The sequence below is a fragment of the Alnus glutinosa genome, chromosome 3 (assembly GCF_958979055.1).
Source record: "Alnus glutinosa chromosome 3, dhAlnGlut1.1, whole genome shotgun sequence".
NCBI classification, from domain to species: domain Eukaryota; kingdom Viridiplantae; phylum Streptophyta; class Magnoliopsida; order Fagales; family Betulaceae; genus Alnus; species Alnus glutinosa.
This window is the reverse complement of record NC_084888.1, coordinates 2696964-2714294: the sequence shown is the minus strand read 5'-3', so window position 1 is coordinate 2714294 and position 17331 is coordinate 2696964. Positions and strand designations below refer to the sequence as shown.

At 33.8% G+C, this 17331-nt stretch overlaps 2 protein-coding genes across 3 annotated transcripts; one reads left to right on the top strand and one right to left on the bottom strand.

The window, feature by feature from the left end:
- Positions 1-6472: 6472 nt before the first annotated feature.
- Positions 6473-10038, top strand: LOC133863080 (uncharacterized). Its single transcript, XM_062299067.1, has 2 exons — positions 6473-6782; positions 9647-10038. The coding sequence occupies exons 1-2, from the start codon at positions 6677-6679 to the stop codon at positions 9841-9843; spliced, it is 303 nt and encodes a 100-aa protein (XP_062155051.1). The 5' UTR covers positions 6473-6676; the 3' UTR covers positions 9844-10038.
- On the bottom strand, positions 8811-16529 carry LOC133863079 (uncharacterized). Of its 2 annotated transcripts, XR_009899366.1 has the most exons (3): positions 16263-16529; positions 9621-12946; positions 8811-9490 (listed from the first exon to the last, which is right to left on the bottom strand). XR_009899366.1 is itself a non-coding variant. In XM_062299066.1 (2 exons), the coding sequence occupies exon 1, from the start codon at positions 15715-15717 to the stop codon at positions 14539-14541; it is 1179 nt and encodes a 392-aa protein (XP_062155050.1). In that variant the 5' UTR covers positions 15718-16529; the 3' UTR covers positions 12574-12946; positions 14326-14538. The 2 variants fall into 2 exon arrangements, 1 of the variants encoding a protein (XP_062155050.1); XM_062299066.1 differs by lacking the exon at positions 8811-9490 and having other exon boundaries at positions 12574-12946; positions 14326-16529.
- Positions 16530-17331: the final 802 nt, after the last annotated feature.

Genomic DNA, 17331 nt, shown 5'->3' with positions numbered 1-17331 from the left:
ATTCACATTGTGACTGCGTGAATTCAATAATCTTTGATTCCCTTCATAGAATTTTAGTTGGAGGTCCTAAAACCCTAACAATGGAAGGCAAGAATGACTAGCCTATATATAAAAGGTAAGACCCTTCATTAGGTACGCAATCATTTCTTATACTCTCATTATGTTAGTTTGCTTTCTTATCTATCCATCCTGACTTAATCATCGGAGGTGGCTCTGCTGGAACTCCAATGGACCTTTCTCGTTGTTTGCTCTGTTTGCATACTTCCTCCGGTGCTTGGCCTTGGTAAAATTTTAACTTCTAAAAGTTATGTTTTCAAAATCAGTTTTAACCCAAATCTATTTTATGTGTTTGCGTTGTCAAGACTCAAGAGTGACGTAACTCCTCAATCATCCATACATATACTTGTATGTTTGACATAGGAAACAAATCTTACCGATCGAGGGGAATTGAATGGTGGTGTTGTGCATGATATTCTTTTGAACAATGTTAGTGGTAAGAATAAACCTGATCATCCACATTTCGTGGAATCCAACGCTTAGCTTTATAACATGGGATTGTTTCCTACTCTCTCACTAACCCAAACTATAGCATCTAAACCACTCATATATATATATATATTGAAATTCACTTTTTTAGTCACTTCCCATTGCAGGAGCCTCTTGATTAATCAGTGCAGTGGAATGGAATATGAAGACAAGCTAGTTGCTTGCAAATTATAAAATAAAGAAGAATGAGCACTTAATTATAGCTCTTTATCTTGTCTCTTTGTGATGCGGGACAAGACAATGAGTCATTTATCTTTATTTTAGTTCTTTTAGTTATTAGTATTTAATTTTTGAGAGTTACGTGACATTATTTTGTCATTTTTTAAGCATGGCTCAAAGTCGGTCAAATTAGGGTTAGGGTTAGTGTTAGAGTATGGTCAATAAGTTTATTTTTTAAGTGTACGTCCTTTTATACTCCAATGGAGATTATAACTGATGAATAATTATTCAGTTTTTATTTGAGGTATGACTTGTCTTCTTTAGTGGTGAGAGTGCTCCACCAAACTCTTTTTTCCTTTGGACTATGCTCTATGCAACTCTATCCCGGCCCCTTTCTTTTCCACCTTTTTTCTTCTTCTAAATTCCTTTTTCCTGCATCACATTGTTTTTAAACAAAAGCATGGATCATGGATGTGAGATAAAGAAAGGTTGGTGCAAGATATTCTACATTTGTGATCACAGAAGCATCATGTCATTGTTGTCGTGGATAAGGAAGGCACAGGCAATAGGATTGGCCAGGATGGCATAACTCTACCCCAAGGTAAGGTGCTCTTTTCATGGTGGAATGGCCTAGCTTTGTATATATTGTATGGGGCTGCTGTTACATGCAGTTCCCTCTATCTCTTTGTGTTGACAATATTATTGTGTCCAAGAATAATCCCAATACTTAAAGTTTATTATGATGAAGAAATTGATCAACCCTTCACTTCAACTTTCTACAAAGGTAATTGAGAGAATAATCCTTACCCAACCTCCTATCACACGTAGTCAACTAATTGCTATTGTTGTTGGTCTCGAAACTGTTGTCGACTGTTATTAATTATCTGGTTAGATATACCAACTTTAAATTCTGAGTTCCTGACCATTTGAAATGGAAATGATTTAACAATCACCACTTATTTCAAAAATTTAAATAATTAATTAATATTTTAGCACTCTCACTCACCTGTGAGTTCAAACTCAATTATCTCAATAAGTGAGGTTTAACACGTGGAATATTCAATTACGGATGAATTATGGAGACAAGTTAAGTTCAAACTTAAGACCTTTGTTCTTGATACCATATTAAATCATTACTTAATTATCTTAAAAAGCTTATAGCAAAAAGAGAAATGAATTAAGCATTTATTCTAACATACTATAATTTATTTATGTAATGATTTATTCTTTTTTTGTTGGAAGGATCGATCACTCACCCAATAGGATTTAGATACTTCATGACACAGGGATTACGAATTTCTGGCTGCGAATAAAAATAGCCACTATAATTTTTTGCCTTGAATGGTGATTATCTTCCTAATTAAGCTAGTCTTGCCATGTTGATAACATGAATATATAGGCATAATATACCATAATTAACATGAAATTTTATTTGAAACAAGACAATTAAAGGGTTGAAGAGTGCTCCATATATTTAGCAGTATATTGGAAAAGTAATCTCATCGATCTCTATTTGATTTGATATTTTGATTTGATTTGATACCCAAATTTGATGATAAACTCCCTAATCCGAACAAATCAAGATGCAAACAAGAATATATATATACATCTCCCACCAATGTGTGAAAATCAGTTAGAACAGATTGATAGGCTGGTAGTATATCAACTTATTGTCGGATTAATACATTATTAACTTATTATTATCGTCATCATTAGCATCGGATGATGCTATTTCCGCATTAATTTTCAATTCCTCTATATACCATGACATGAGAGATGGTGGAACCTTTTGTGGGTCTTACTCTTATCAATAGTGTGAAAGAATATATATATAAAGCCTTAACTTTTATTTTTACCATTATTGGTACTAGCATTGACAGTAGAGAAATGCTAGAAACCAACCACACTCCACTTTATTAATGTTATTGATTGGCAATGGCATATCAACAAAATATAATAAAATTGTAGTGTATACTATAAGGACGGAGCCATAAATTATTATAGGCAGGGGCCAAGTTTTAAAAAATTGTTGCTACGGACCAGTAGGCTCATTTTATTTTTTTTTATTTTTCTGTTTTTAGGAATTAAAGGGGGGTCATGGCCTATACCAGCCCCCTATTCCTCCGTCCCTAGTACACTGTATAGCATTACTCTTAGTATTAATATATTTTTATGGATCGTGATTTCATTTCAAGTGAAACGGAAATTATCAATCTTATGGTCTAAATTAGATTTTAGAGATTTAATAGTGGTTATTTATGTTGCCATGTTATTTAAAATTATAAATAATGTGACGTTATATATATATATATATATATATATATATATATATATATATATATATATATATATATATATATATATATATATATCATTAGATATAACAAAACAAAATCTTCTTGACATCAAAATTAATCCTCGTCATTTCACTAAAAACGGAGAGAATCCTATTGGAAGATGATAAAAAACTAGACTTTATGCAAGATTATTATCAGATGAAATGGAGAGAAGGAGATCAATATACCCAAACCAAAAAAGAAAGAGAAAATTAATAAAATCATATTTATGAGATTGATTAAGATTAAGGTGGTTGGGAGAAATGGGCCACGTAGGACTAATAATAAAAAAAAATAATACAAAAATGATGCTTGTTAGGATTAATTAGGTGCGGAAAAGGTTTCAAGACTTAAAAATATTAAAAAAAAAAGAGAGAAAAGAACCGCACTCACCAAACCTTTTCTTTAGTTGAAGTTGACGAAGCTAGCCATCATCTAATTCCTCCACAACGATACGCATATCCACCAAGTTCGATTAACTACTTCTTATTCGCATACAAAATATTCTAGTAATATAATTTTTACTATAATTTTTTTAATTGACGTGAAAATTAAAGTGACAGTCATGTCAATCACAATTAAATTTAACTTTTTAATGGTTGACATGACAAATGTCACGTGAACTTACAAACTCACGTAACAGTCCGCGTGACACTGTCAAATTAGCTACAATCAGATTTGATTGTTTAGTGATTAATACAATAAATACCACGTGAATTATTATGTCAATTATAAGAGACTTGAAATAAAAATTATAGTACGATGAAATTTCTGTTAGAATCGGAGTAAAACGCAATAATCGATTGCCCCACTAATACTTATTTTTTATGAGAGACCTAATTAAGTGTTCATGAGATAATTAGCTGAGTGTTAACAATATTGTTTTCTTTAAAGAATTTGTTTAAAATTGAATGATTTTTACGTGATGGGGGGCCGGTCTTCAAATAGGATAAATTAGAAGACGTATTTGCTGTTTATTTTGTAAGTTTTTGTTTAGTATTAATTAAATAATTAAATAAATATTTTCTATCAGTTATGTTGGATAATTGATGGTAATGTTCCACTCATTGAATAATTGTCGGTGGCGACAAGATATCAATATATTATATATACTTTTGGGGTTACAAATGTTTAAAGTCAAGGAAGATAATATATGGAGAATTGGCCGCAAGAACAACAAACGAATCTTTCAAGAATGTAGTGTAGTTAGGGGATCAGATTCATCGAAATCATCATCGTCGAATAAATATATATATATATATAAGGAAAGGAAAAACTTGGTTTTGATTAGTATTTTATTCATTTATTACCTAACTAATCTTTGACGCACCTAGACTAAGTTTTGACGGAAGATGGCTAACTAGAAAATTGATTAAGATTTTATTATATATTGACGAAAAAACATCTACAGCCAAACTATTGAATAATGCAACCATATAAACGTATCACATATATTTTATAAAATTGATATAGTAGAGTTTAATAGTCTTTATATCAGCCTTTAATTATTAAAAACAAATATCAAAATTGTCGGTCAATTTTGTAAAAAACTTGTATGCATGGGCCATGGCATATAGCGTTACTCTATCAATTTTTTTTTTTTTTTTGACAAAATTTCAGTTCAAGACTTAAAAAGAGATTTGTTATCCTGACCGTCTAGACTAGACAAAATGTATTTGTTCATTTATTTTATTATCCAACTAATCTTTGACTCAGATATACGTGACTTATTTCTTTGTTTTTTTTGAAGAATATACTTGACTTGTTTGGTATTTTGAATTTTGATTGAGTTTGACTTGTCCTCGTTTTTGTAAGAAAAAAAAAAATTGAAATATTACATATCTTATTATTTTTTTTCTTTTAAATTGACAAGATAATCTACGTAACATTGCCACGCCAACACTAAAAAATTTAAACTCACCACGTTTTCTCGACATTTCTCAATCATTAGTAATAGCATTTATGTCCATCTAATTGTCTCGGCCCGCTTCTTTTGTCATTGTTCTTGCACTTGCACCAACAATGACAACCGCCTCCTCTCCTTCTCTTCTTCGGGTGGCTCGCATGGCCACCACATAAAGACCCACCGAACTTTCTCATATTAATTATTCAAACGGCTAGCAATTCGTATAACAAATTGCTATCGGATCCTCTCTATCCTTCCTTTCATTAAATTCTTACTTTTGTGGGAACCTACGAAACGATATAAAAAGAAAGAAGACAAGTTGATTGGTTTGATTGGGATGCATCCCTTTCAAATTAATAAGCTTTGAGATGGTCTGATCACCACCTGGACCGTGACATTACCGACACTATTCTTGTATCCAATTGAATTAAATTTAAAAAAATGTTATTTAGTATTTTTTTTATTCATGTTCTTTTTTTTAAAAAAAATAATAATTATTGAATCTATATGACTCATACTTTCATTTATGTAAATCTTATAAATTTAATGGTTAATTTAAAAAAAAAAAAAAAAGAATCGAAAACAATAAAAGAAGTATGAGAGAATTGTACATGTGATACTTCTTTTATTGTCAATTAGATTTATTTATTTATTTTGTAAAAAAAGTGTTCAAAGTAATTCAAACAGTCAAACCGCCCATCACAGGCCACAGAACATCTAATTGGACTTTTTTACTTCATTTGCCAATTGGAATCCGACGCGTTTCAAACCAAGCAAATAAATTAACCAAGAATTAGACCGCGACAAAAAGCTAGACGATAGAAAATAATTAGAAATACCAAAAGCTAAAAAAAAAATGTCCATACGAACTGCACCACGTGTTTCTTGAGCATTTTATGATAATAAAAATAAAGAATGCCTTATTCTTTTGGAATAAGATCGTCACCATTTCATTCTCATTTCAAATGAGATGAAGAATAAACCGGTTGTTTATTTTAGAAGTTAGAAAGGGTAAAATTACCATTTCATTAGGAATAAAGAGGACCTTTCTCATTTTCATACACATTAATAGTCTTTTTAATTTACAGTGAAAATTACCTTTTTGAAAAGAAAAAAACTTCCAAGTTTTTTTTTTTTTTTAAAAGTACGTTTTAATTTTTTTATTTAACAAAAAATAGTAAATTTATAATTTTTTATCAAACATGTTAATTTTTGTTTTGTACAACTTTTTATGTACTAAAAATAATTTTTAAATTTATTGATACAATCCCAGACAAGCATTAATAATACACTGTGAATACAGATTTTATTAAAAATTATTTATATATTAAAATGACAGTTCCCGAAATACTTATTATATCGGTACTAAACAAATAAAATTTATTTATAGTTTTGTGTCTGACGACATAAGTTTGTATTTTATATACCAACAAATACGAAAAATTAGTAAAAGAAAAAAAGGACATACGGTCACGTGTCGGTGCACTGATTAGAGAGATATAACAGACAAAGCGGGTGGGCGCTATTACGCTTGAGGCTTGAGCAGCGCTCAAAGGTGCCAAGAATTCTCTCTCTATCTGTTTAGAGAGAATATAGCTAGAGAAGATAAAGAAAGGTAGCAAGAAGTGGATATATAGAAAGGACAGGTCTGGCCGGGTTAAGAGCCATAGCGGTTCGCCTTGGTGGAGGAGGAGGAGGAGGAGGTGGCGACGGTGGGAATAGGAGACGAATGCCAAGGAAGAAAATAAAGTTGATGGATTTGTGGAACAATATGCTTTTCCCAGTCAAGCGTGTTTGGCTTGCTGTTTCTGTTCGCGTAAAGGCTCGCAAAAATGGTCAGTACTCTTTTACTTTTCTTCGATCTTCTTTCTTCTGCATCATCATCATTATCTTCCATCTTCTTCCATCTTCTTCTTCTGAAATATATACTTTTCTCATCATCATCATCATCATCATCATCATCATCATCATCATCATTATCATCTTCTTTCTTCTTAAAAAAATGGTTTCTTTTTTCTTTTCTTTGGGGGCATACCTCATACCATGCCAGTTGTGTTTTCGCAGAAAGAAAAATAGCTAGAATTGATTGAAAATATTTTAACTGAATCTACTCTAATTTAGTCGGGATCTCGTAAAAATGGTCGGTACTCTTTTATTTTTCCTCTCATCATCATCTTCATCATCTTCATCTTCTTCTTCTTCTTCTTTCTCTATATCATCATCTTCATCGACCGTCATCTTCTTCTTCTTAAAAAAATGGTTTATTTTTTTTTCTTTGGGGGCATACCTCATACCGGCCAGGTGTGTTTAGCAGAAAGAAAAATTGAATTGATTGAAAATATTTTAAAAGAATCTACTCTAATTTATTAGGCCGGGATTAAAACTTATTTGTCTTGAGCCGATAAAGAAGGGAAAAAAAAAATATATATATCTGATTAAATTCTCAATCCAACTAATGATAATATATAACATTTGCCATATGTACCAATGAAATCACTTTCCTCTTCAGTCCATTTTCCTTATTGAATTGAAACTATTTTCACGCACTTAAAAGAATTATAACAAAATAAAAGCTTTATATATATATATATATATATATATATATATATATTCACGTTTATCCCTCATCCTATCTTTTTCTGTTTTCATTTCTTGCGTTTAGAAGAAGATTTTCACACGATTTTTTTAATTTTATTTCCCAGAGTATTATAATTCGTAGATTCTTTCGTTGGCCCGACTTTCATGTTACTCAATAAGCCATGACTTATGTTCTTCTGTTCCTACTTCCTGCCCACGTGGCCCCCCTTCTGTTCCTCCCTTTCTCTTCTTTTTCAACGTTGTGTACTTTTTCTGTCGCACACGGAATGTCAGATATGGGAAGTCTATGGTTGGTTGGGGGTTTGAAAATTGTTTTGAAAAGAAGAGGGGACATCATTCCACCGGTTTTAACAAAACAATTCCCCTCCTCACCTCAAATTTCAAACATGAATATTACATCATATAAATCAATTCAATTTTCGATGAATTCGTGTCAAATTTGTTGAGTATATGCAAATTAAACTTGTTGTTTTTGCTTTTGAGTAAAACTAAAAAAAATAAGTATAATTAACTACAAAACCAATTTCTCGACCTTTCCTTTGATACAAAGGGTTGATAATGGACTCGTCGGAAATTATTTCTGGCACGGATTGTAAGAGAGCTCCGATCGATGGAGCCTTCTTATCTGAACAAAGAGATCATTTGCCCAAACAAGTTGCTGGGACAAGGAGCCCATGCTCCAACAAGAAGGCCCTATCACAACCCCTAAACTTTTCCCTAAAACAGGAAAATTGTAAGGGATATCAGTCGGTTGATAAGAGTCTGGCAGCCATTGTTACAACTTAGAATGTAAAATTTCAATAGGCAATTACAACAAAACCATGTTGGTGAAAACATATTACAATATGTAGTCTCTGTATCACTGGAGGGGTGGGGAGAAAACATGGCTTAGAAGAACTTCCATGATGAGGGATCCCATTTTATTCCCACTAGACTAATTCACTAGAAGACAATAGGAAAATGCTTGTTCGTACGAATTCGTCACATCAAATTTCATTTCATGAATAGTCTAGTAATGCCCACCGCCCATAATAATATAATATATAATCAACCAAGTTTATGAAAAAGTTATATAATAATTGAAGGATGTTGTCCAAAGCTGCTCTGATTCTTTTCATTTATTTAAACAAAAACTCTTAGAAATATGAAATCCAATACTTTTTATGCTACTATTATTATTAGACTTTGCAAGAGAAGATGTGGCAAATACACATATTACAAGTACAACCATTAGTTTAGTTTGTAAAGTATACAAGCATCTCCAATAAATTGCCTAAAACATAAAAATTCTTTACATTTTTAATTAATAAGACCCAAAATTTTATTCCAACCATTATCTCTAGAATCTTTAAAATTAAGGTAGTGTCAGTGATTCTTTATATTTAGATAAGCGCCGTAGTATTCTCTACCCTTTTTCTATATTTAGAAGATTTATGGGTACGTGTATTGAAAAAGTAAGTAGCTAAAGTAGAGAATGTTGCTTTTTAGACAACCAATTGAGAGAGGACCTTGATGGGTTCATCTGCCTGAGAGGGTGAACCTGCACCTCATACTGTCAAGATATGTTCGGGCAAGCGGGCCCATTGGGGGACCCCTCTCATTTGTTGTTCAAGCATGCTGCAATTCAGCCCGTGACCTACGGCCAATCCCGATGCCATACTACTACCTGCACAATCCAATTTCTAATTCTTCTGTGCCGCCACCCCTCATTCATGTGGCAAGTGGTAACCAACCAATACTTTTGCCCTCACGCCGAAAGATGAGCATTGAGCACTCTGTAGGATCAACATCTTTTTCAGTGCAACTTTATGCCAAGGCACTACAACTTTAAAGTACTATTTTAACTACAACTTTGTGTGCAAAAGAACGCCCAAAAAAGTCGTCCGCGGCAGCTGATCTATGGCTTTAGTACCACTAGTGGCACCACAAAATAAATATCACCCAACTGAAAGGAATATAAGATTCAGATGATTAGTGTTTAAATTCTTGGTAGCAGTCAACGACTAGGATCAGTGCTTTATTAAAGTAGCAGTTCCAGCATCCAATATTATATGCGTAAAAAAGCCATCACTTACAAGCTGTGTGGGCTTGTTTTGGGCAGGTGCTGGGCTTTTGAAGCTTCACGATGATGTACAAACCTGTGGATATCAGGACGTTCAGGTGATGTGGGAAATGCTGAATCGATCAGAATCGTATCTGATGGAACACCATCCCAAGCGCAAGCAACGGGCCTTCTGGAGGGTTTTTCTGTGGTCTAACCAGAATGCGCCATCATCCTTATCTGCAGATCATGCTTAAAACAATATGATAAAATAATAATACGGTGCTTATGTCCAGCAACGTAACATCGGATCGTCTTTTTACGATCAAATCGCCGACACTGCTGTGGCATGGTACATAGTTATTGCAAGGGTACCAAATCAGTATATTATGACAAAGTGGTGTGTAAATATAATAATATTTTGTTGAATCCACAATCAACTCATTCTGAAATAGCTTACCCAGTGAGCCGTTTTGCTTATCAGTATTCTCGCAAGCAAGAACATCCAACACATAAGTGTATAACTTAACATAACGGATTAGAGGAAAAGAATGTGATCAAAATATAACATACAAGCAGCAAAGCAAATGAAAATGTTGATTACTATACGTGCTAGACTGCTAATGATACTGAAATCATTGGCAGAGTCCCAACTGTATGGTTTACAGCCAATCAACATAAAGCACATCTTAAAATTTGGAGGAGATAAATCATAACTTTTGGTATGTATAGTCGAGATGCTTAAAAGAGAGATCATACATAAACTACGAGACAAGATTGGTTTGCAAGTCCAATGGGATCAGTCTTATGTCTCACAATAAATCTAATCCAGCTCATAAGACACAGTATGTTCTAATAAACCCAGCAACAGTGATTCATATACTTTTCTTGAACTCAAGAGCAGAACTAACCAAATCCACTTTAGCAGCTTAAGAAAATTGAATATTCTCCAATGGTCTCTACTTAGAAATCATATGCATGCCTTTAAGCCTTTTAATTAACATAATGATAATCCAAAACTTAAATTCACAAGCACATTCTTTAAACTAACAGTAATAAAGATTTGATAACAATGTCTGAGTGCTAGAGTCACAATCAAGATTGTACTACCATTCAGAGCCAACCCCTCTTGCCTCCCAGTTATTCAACTCACCAGCATAAGCTTCAAGTCCTTAAGGACCTTAACAACAAACCAATGACCAGATGTTGAAGATGCTCATAAATTGTTTTAGAGGTCAAACAAGGGTAAAGGAAACATCTGATATAGAAGTATAACAAAATTTCTTGGATTATTAAAAAATGCCGGATTACGAAAAAATAAAATAAATACTACATAAAATCAGTAGGCTATGGTGAGCTAAATAAATACCCTACACTAGTTTATTGTGAAGAGATTCCCCAGTTATGACATCCGTAAGAAACATACATGGAAATTTTCCATAGTTCTAAATTCATTTTCTTTCTGATTTCTGATTGATAATTATGAATAGTTTCTGAATCGGTTTCTCTCACCCGCATTTAGAATATTAACAGGTAATCAACCAGAATATTTTTTATAATAGTGGTGACCAACCAAATTATTGCATCCCATATCTACTTTAGCTAGTTCTTAAACAAACATTTCAATTGATCTCATCAAAAAAAGGAGAAGTGAATTTAAAGTATCAAAAAATAGTGGCACAGCACCGGCTCATGTCAAATTCTGCTTAATTTTTGTTTCAAATACAAAAGCTTTGCCAAGGAACTGTCAGCAGAAATGTTCTGCGATTATTATGAGCCAGCAAACTACTACAGCTCTATGTTTTAAATTTGTAACCGATATAATTCATAGCTCATAGATTGGTCTAATATGAACATATATGCTGGTCAAAGAGATAAAATGTTACCATTTATTGAAAAAAAGACTCGGTGATTGAGATGCCAAATTGGGGGTGCCCAAGCCAAACCACTACTTCTACAATGAGAAGAGAATTATACACCTTGAGCTGCAGAGCATCCGTCAACCAATGAAAAAATGTTGTATCAGCAATATTTGAGGGGTCCACATTTTAACACATCTCTGCACAGTTGGGAATTTACATCAATTTCAAGGACCCAAATTTGCATCCTATGCCTGCCTGGGTTGGAAGCAGGGCCCAAGAAGTATAAGGAGGTTTGGCAATGTCAAGGAGGGTACCTCCACCTTATATCCTCTAAGAATGGGACCCAGTAGATTCTCCACACCTGATGTGATTACCATATACAACCTCCACACTGGCATTGGCCAAAGGCAACACTCTTGCTCGCACAGCGGGGTAGCAAACTGTCTAGCACAGTGACACAATCTAGGGACAGAGATGACTATGCCGTGGAGGATGTACTAAACCAGCAGCCTTCCTAGGGTGATGACACTCTTTTGTACCCTGGGATACATGTCATTCCTGTCCTATGAGATACATGTCAACCTTAGCCCGTTTCATGCTAATGGAAGCCTCTCATTTACCAAATGATGACACATGTTGACTTCCTGTTAGCTAGGGTGACATCCCAAACTACTACAATACTTTCGAATCTCTCCACAAACGATGATTCTCTTCACAACGTGAAGCTCCATTCTGAAGTCACTAGCCTGCTCTTGGGTAATCACAAGTGAACCAACACCATGACACGACCATCTTATTTAAATTGAATTTAAAGTCTAAAACCCCGAAAATACATAATTATTTGGTTGGCATTTGAAAACCTGATAATTGTCACTAAAACATGCCAGTGACTGGGGACCAAGCCAGCAACAGAACATTAGATTTTTCTTACAGAAATCAATGAGAACAGCATGATTGCAAATTATCATAGTATAAATGCTCATCTTCCAGCGGATGCTCATTTGGACATCTGTCACAGAGATAGCAAAGAGGACAGACTATAGACATCTGTCAATTAAGCCTACCTAAATAGCTGGGATTAAATTTAAATTTAGTTGAGTTGAATACATGCTACAGACTCTGGTATAGCGTAAAACCAGTGCTTTGTCCTCAAAATAATACATAAATATACATAACTTAACTGAAATTGTAATGCCATTTCTTAACAAATAATACATAAGGTAAATATAAATCACACATCTTCACAGGATTGAACCGTACCTCACATCCACCATTTATTTATGGGAGGAGGAGATGCTATTTGATCCATGGACCATAGGCACAATGATACATGAATCTCAGAAATTGTGGTTGAGTGACTTGAGTCATGGATGCACTTTTATAACTTAAGAATAAGGAATAGCTGAACCAAGAATAATACAGAAGATAATTCCAGTGAATAGCTTTTCCCAGTATAATCTGCTGAAAGAGCATGTTTACCCAATATCTTCAAGCTTTTCTGCATGTAGAATTCAGGAGAACATTATCTATGGTAGAATTCTGCAGAAGCTGTACATTCCATTGCAAGCTTGCAGACTATAGAGAAAATGGAAATGAATATAAAGGAAATATATTTATGCTTCAAGAGAAGATCAAAGCTAAAAAGAATCACAATCAAGTAATTCAATGGGCAAGGGCTATACAGATGGATCAAAAAGGATTTAAATAGTAGATACAATGAATAAACATTGATAGTGGGAAGGGAGAGTCAAATGCTTGAAACTTCCAATGCAATAACTTTTTGTACTTGAATCAGTACAGCAATTAGTACAACTTGGAGCTTTGAGAATGCACCATATATGTAAGATTGAAGAAAACTACATCGTGTGATCTATGAAACACCAAAGGATACGAAATATGAACACTGCAATACATCTATTCTTGAAAATCTAAGATACGATACGATTAGGATAATTTCATCAAGTAACATACAAAAAATATTATTAAACATATGTCATGCTAGTTATTAATTTGAAAGATAAATAATAGTCGTCAAAAGACATTATATATATAAATGATGAAACTAACTTAGAAATCATGAATGACAAAAGAACACATGATGCATAATCTATCTTTAAATTATTTATAAAAAAAATTGGAATTTCAAAGGTTTCTGACTTTGAAAACATGATCTTATTTTTTAAATTATGCCCCAAAACGTAAATGAAAAAGAATTATTTAAAAAAAAAAAGTATGGATACATATCTGATACCTGTTTCATATCTCAGCATGTCCTATTAGATACATATTAGATACAGGTACTACAGCTATTTTGAAGTATCTGTCTTTCCTGGCTGATGATTGAAGAGTACAAACCTATTCTCTGCCTTAGAGAAGAGCTTGTCATCAAGGTTGTCAGAGAGCTCGCGTAATTGGAAGCTTCTTACACCTCAAACAATGAGCTTTCATACATTTTAAAAGTAAGAAGTAACTTATCTTCCAAATATTGCCCAAATAATTAACTACGATATGATACACCTAGAATAAGAAGCTTCAAAATAATTTATAATTTTAGTACACTGAACGTTTGAAAGAAAGCAAATTTCCACGCCACTCAATTCATGAAACTGAACTCATCACGAAAAATCTTTTGAGAATGTGATGTTAATTCAAGAATCCAACAAATTCTAAATTCTGAAATACACGCACAATAACTTTTACATGATATAGTTTTACCTACCTACTGAGCTAGACATCTTATTCCTTCAAAACTATTCTAAAATTATCTTCTCAATGGCTGTAATTTACAAAAAAAAAAAAAAAAAAACACTGAAGATAAGAAACAAACAAAACTTTGCTAAAGATACAACAGGGCAACCAAACAGGGGGGGTTCTTACTCAACTCCCTTCTGACTGGCTGCTGTTAAATGTGGTATTTGAGATCAAGAGCAAGTTTAAAGCAGGAAAACAATCCTGCTACAATTCCAATCAACTTGTTAGGATCAGAGTATTATCATGATGCCCAAGCAAAGCTGTCAGACCTTTATGACCATTCACACTGGTCAGTAACTAAATCAATCACATATGGGAGAAAGGTCTGCTCCAGAAGTACTATTCCTCAGATGCCTGTGTACATATTTTCTCCAGTAGCAATGGCCAGTCTTTTCCAAGGTGCTGTGGGTTCAGCTCCATTGCCACCTTGAAATCTAGCAATGAAACCAGAAAATGCTGTCCCTGTTCTTGGATGCCTTCCAAAAGCCTATTGGTACGTTGCGACTGAAAATGAAGACCTGGCAAGACACCAGTAACAAGCTTCCCCTGAAACTGGTGCTTGTAGAAATTTTTCTTTGACAAGTCGCGTCCACATCTTGCCCCAACAAATTCGATGCAGTACTTGATCAACCCCTTTATGTAAGCATCCAACCCACTATTCAACAAATTGGCACATTCCATTGACACCCCTTCAAGGCCCCGTGCTGCAGCAATGAGCTGCATCCGTTCCCTAAGTGCATTGGTTTCAAGCAATCCACCGCTATCATATGAGCTAGTGCATCTATCAATGCTTGCTAAAGGAAAAGATCTGCAGACCCTACCCACACTAACAGAGCTAAACGGAATCCCAAGTGGGGCCTGGACTGCACTTCTACTGAATACTTCTTTTCCATCTTCAGCAACTAATACTTCCTTCTGGTCTTTACTATGTACAGAAACTACACTATCTGTTGATCCCTTTATTAGATTCAATTTAGCAGAGTGGGAAAGCAAAACCTCTCCTTCACTATCTGCTGTTTCTCTGAGTCTCTGATGATGATGCACCGACTTCCATATATCACAATCCCCATCTTCTGATATCACATTATCAACAGTAACCGTTGATTGAGGCGAAGCAAAACCCACCTTCCCAACCGACCCAATAAGAATTTCTGACCTTGCCTTTGGAGGTGAGGATGGAAAGACAGCCCCATTCAGTAAAGGGTAGGGCCCACTTGGCTGATACCCATCACTTGTACACGCCTGAACTTCCTTCTCAGGAGTTGGTGCCGGTGGAACTTTTGAATGACAAGCATTTTTCAAAATTGACTGAATAAACTGATTATGGAGTGGAACATTTTCTCGCCCTAAAACTCGAAAACAAAGCTTATTAAACTCTACCTTACTTAGCTTTAAACTCAACCATCTGCTTAAATAATAAAAATATTGCTTCGATCTCCCTGGCCCGAGTCTCTTAACTATTTGAGCTTTGACATCTGCAAGATTGATCCGCGAATGCTGATGTGGCGGTGGTTTCATTTCTCATAAAACAGAATCCATACACAATGCTCCACCAACTTCCACTTTCTTTTTAACCAAAACCCTAGCTAAATTGGGGGTTTTCACTCCATATCCAAAAACCCATTCTCCACATGCCTAAAAGATACACCCCTTTAACTTTATCAAAACCCATCAATGAAAACACACAATACATCTTCAAGGAGAGCTGAGTCCCTTAGCTTAAAAGATTTTTTTTAATTCTCCCTCCAAATTTCAATCAGGGTAAAGTTCAGTTTGAATTTCCATTTCAACAGAGAGAAACCCTAACCTTAATTACAATCTGAAGCTACAAAATGAACAAAGTTCCTGAAGAAACCTCAAAGTAAGTAGAGCGAAACCCTCTCACCAACCAAAATGGAGAAGCTAAAAGTACGGAAATATTCACGAAAATTGGAAAACTAACATGGATCAGCAAGGACTAAGAGCTTAGAGAACATAAGTTCTGGAATTGAAGTTCAAACTTAGCAGAGAATTGGGATAACACAGATAAGTTTGTGAGAGAGACAGAAAATTCGAATTCTGACCTGTATGGAGCTGGAGAAAGTGAGAGAAAATTTTGGGTTTTTCAGAGAGAGAGAGAGAGTTGGAATGCGCACTGACCAATGAGCAACATTTAGCTCCTTCCTTCTCTGCCTGCATTTGAGCATCTCTCTCTCTCTAGAAATCGCTCTGCATTTTGATTGATTCCTTGCTCTTTCGGTGAGGTTTTTGGGTTTCGATCTCTCTGTCTGTCTGACTCTTTCTCAGTTTCGTGTCTGTTTAGTGCAGCGACGGATTTTTATTTTTTTATTATTTTTTATTATTTTTGTAATTTTCCTGTATGGGAAACTTCTTTCTGTTTTTAGTAAGAATTCTTTTCTATTTTTGGGAAACTTGAACTTCACCCGATGAAATTAAAAAAAATAAAATAAAATAAAAATAGTTTGTGTTAATGAAAAATGAGACGACAAGTTACAACTATTATATTAACTAGCTTATAACCCGTGCTATGTGCAGTATATTTATTAATCGTAATTTAATTTACTTGAAATGTCTTAAAGAGATTATGAGTAACAAATTTTCTACTTCTTACTCAATTAACTAATTAGCAGGCTACCAAATTAATAAAAATTATAAGGAAAAATAATCTTAATCTATTTAAAAAACCTTAAAAATCAATGTTGTCCATCAAATTAAATATGTACCAAACAAAGTATTACAAAAAAAAAAAAGGTAAAAAAGCTATTAAATAAATAACTGCGTAGACTAATAAAAGATTGGCATACCTAGTATTTAAAATAACGATAGGAAACTCTCCTGTCTCACCATCATTTCCATGAATTGAGTGTGAAATTTTCAAAAGAAAATCAATTTTGAATACAAAATAATATATAAATTAGAACCGAAAATAAAAGGAAAAAACATAAATTGTATGCAAATAAGTAAGAGATAGTTAGAAGATGAATGCTTAACATATCCTTATATCTTTACTCAACAGCATAAACAAAACCTAATGAACAAAACAGTATATCCATCATATCCCAACCATAATATCACTTTCTTTTCACTACAAAAGACTTTGTTCTCTCGAAAATTAATAATAATATTAATATG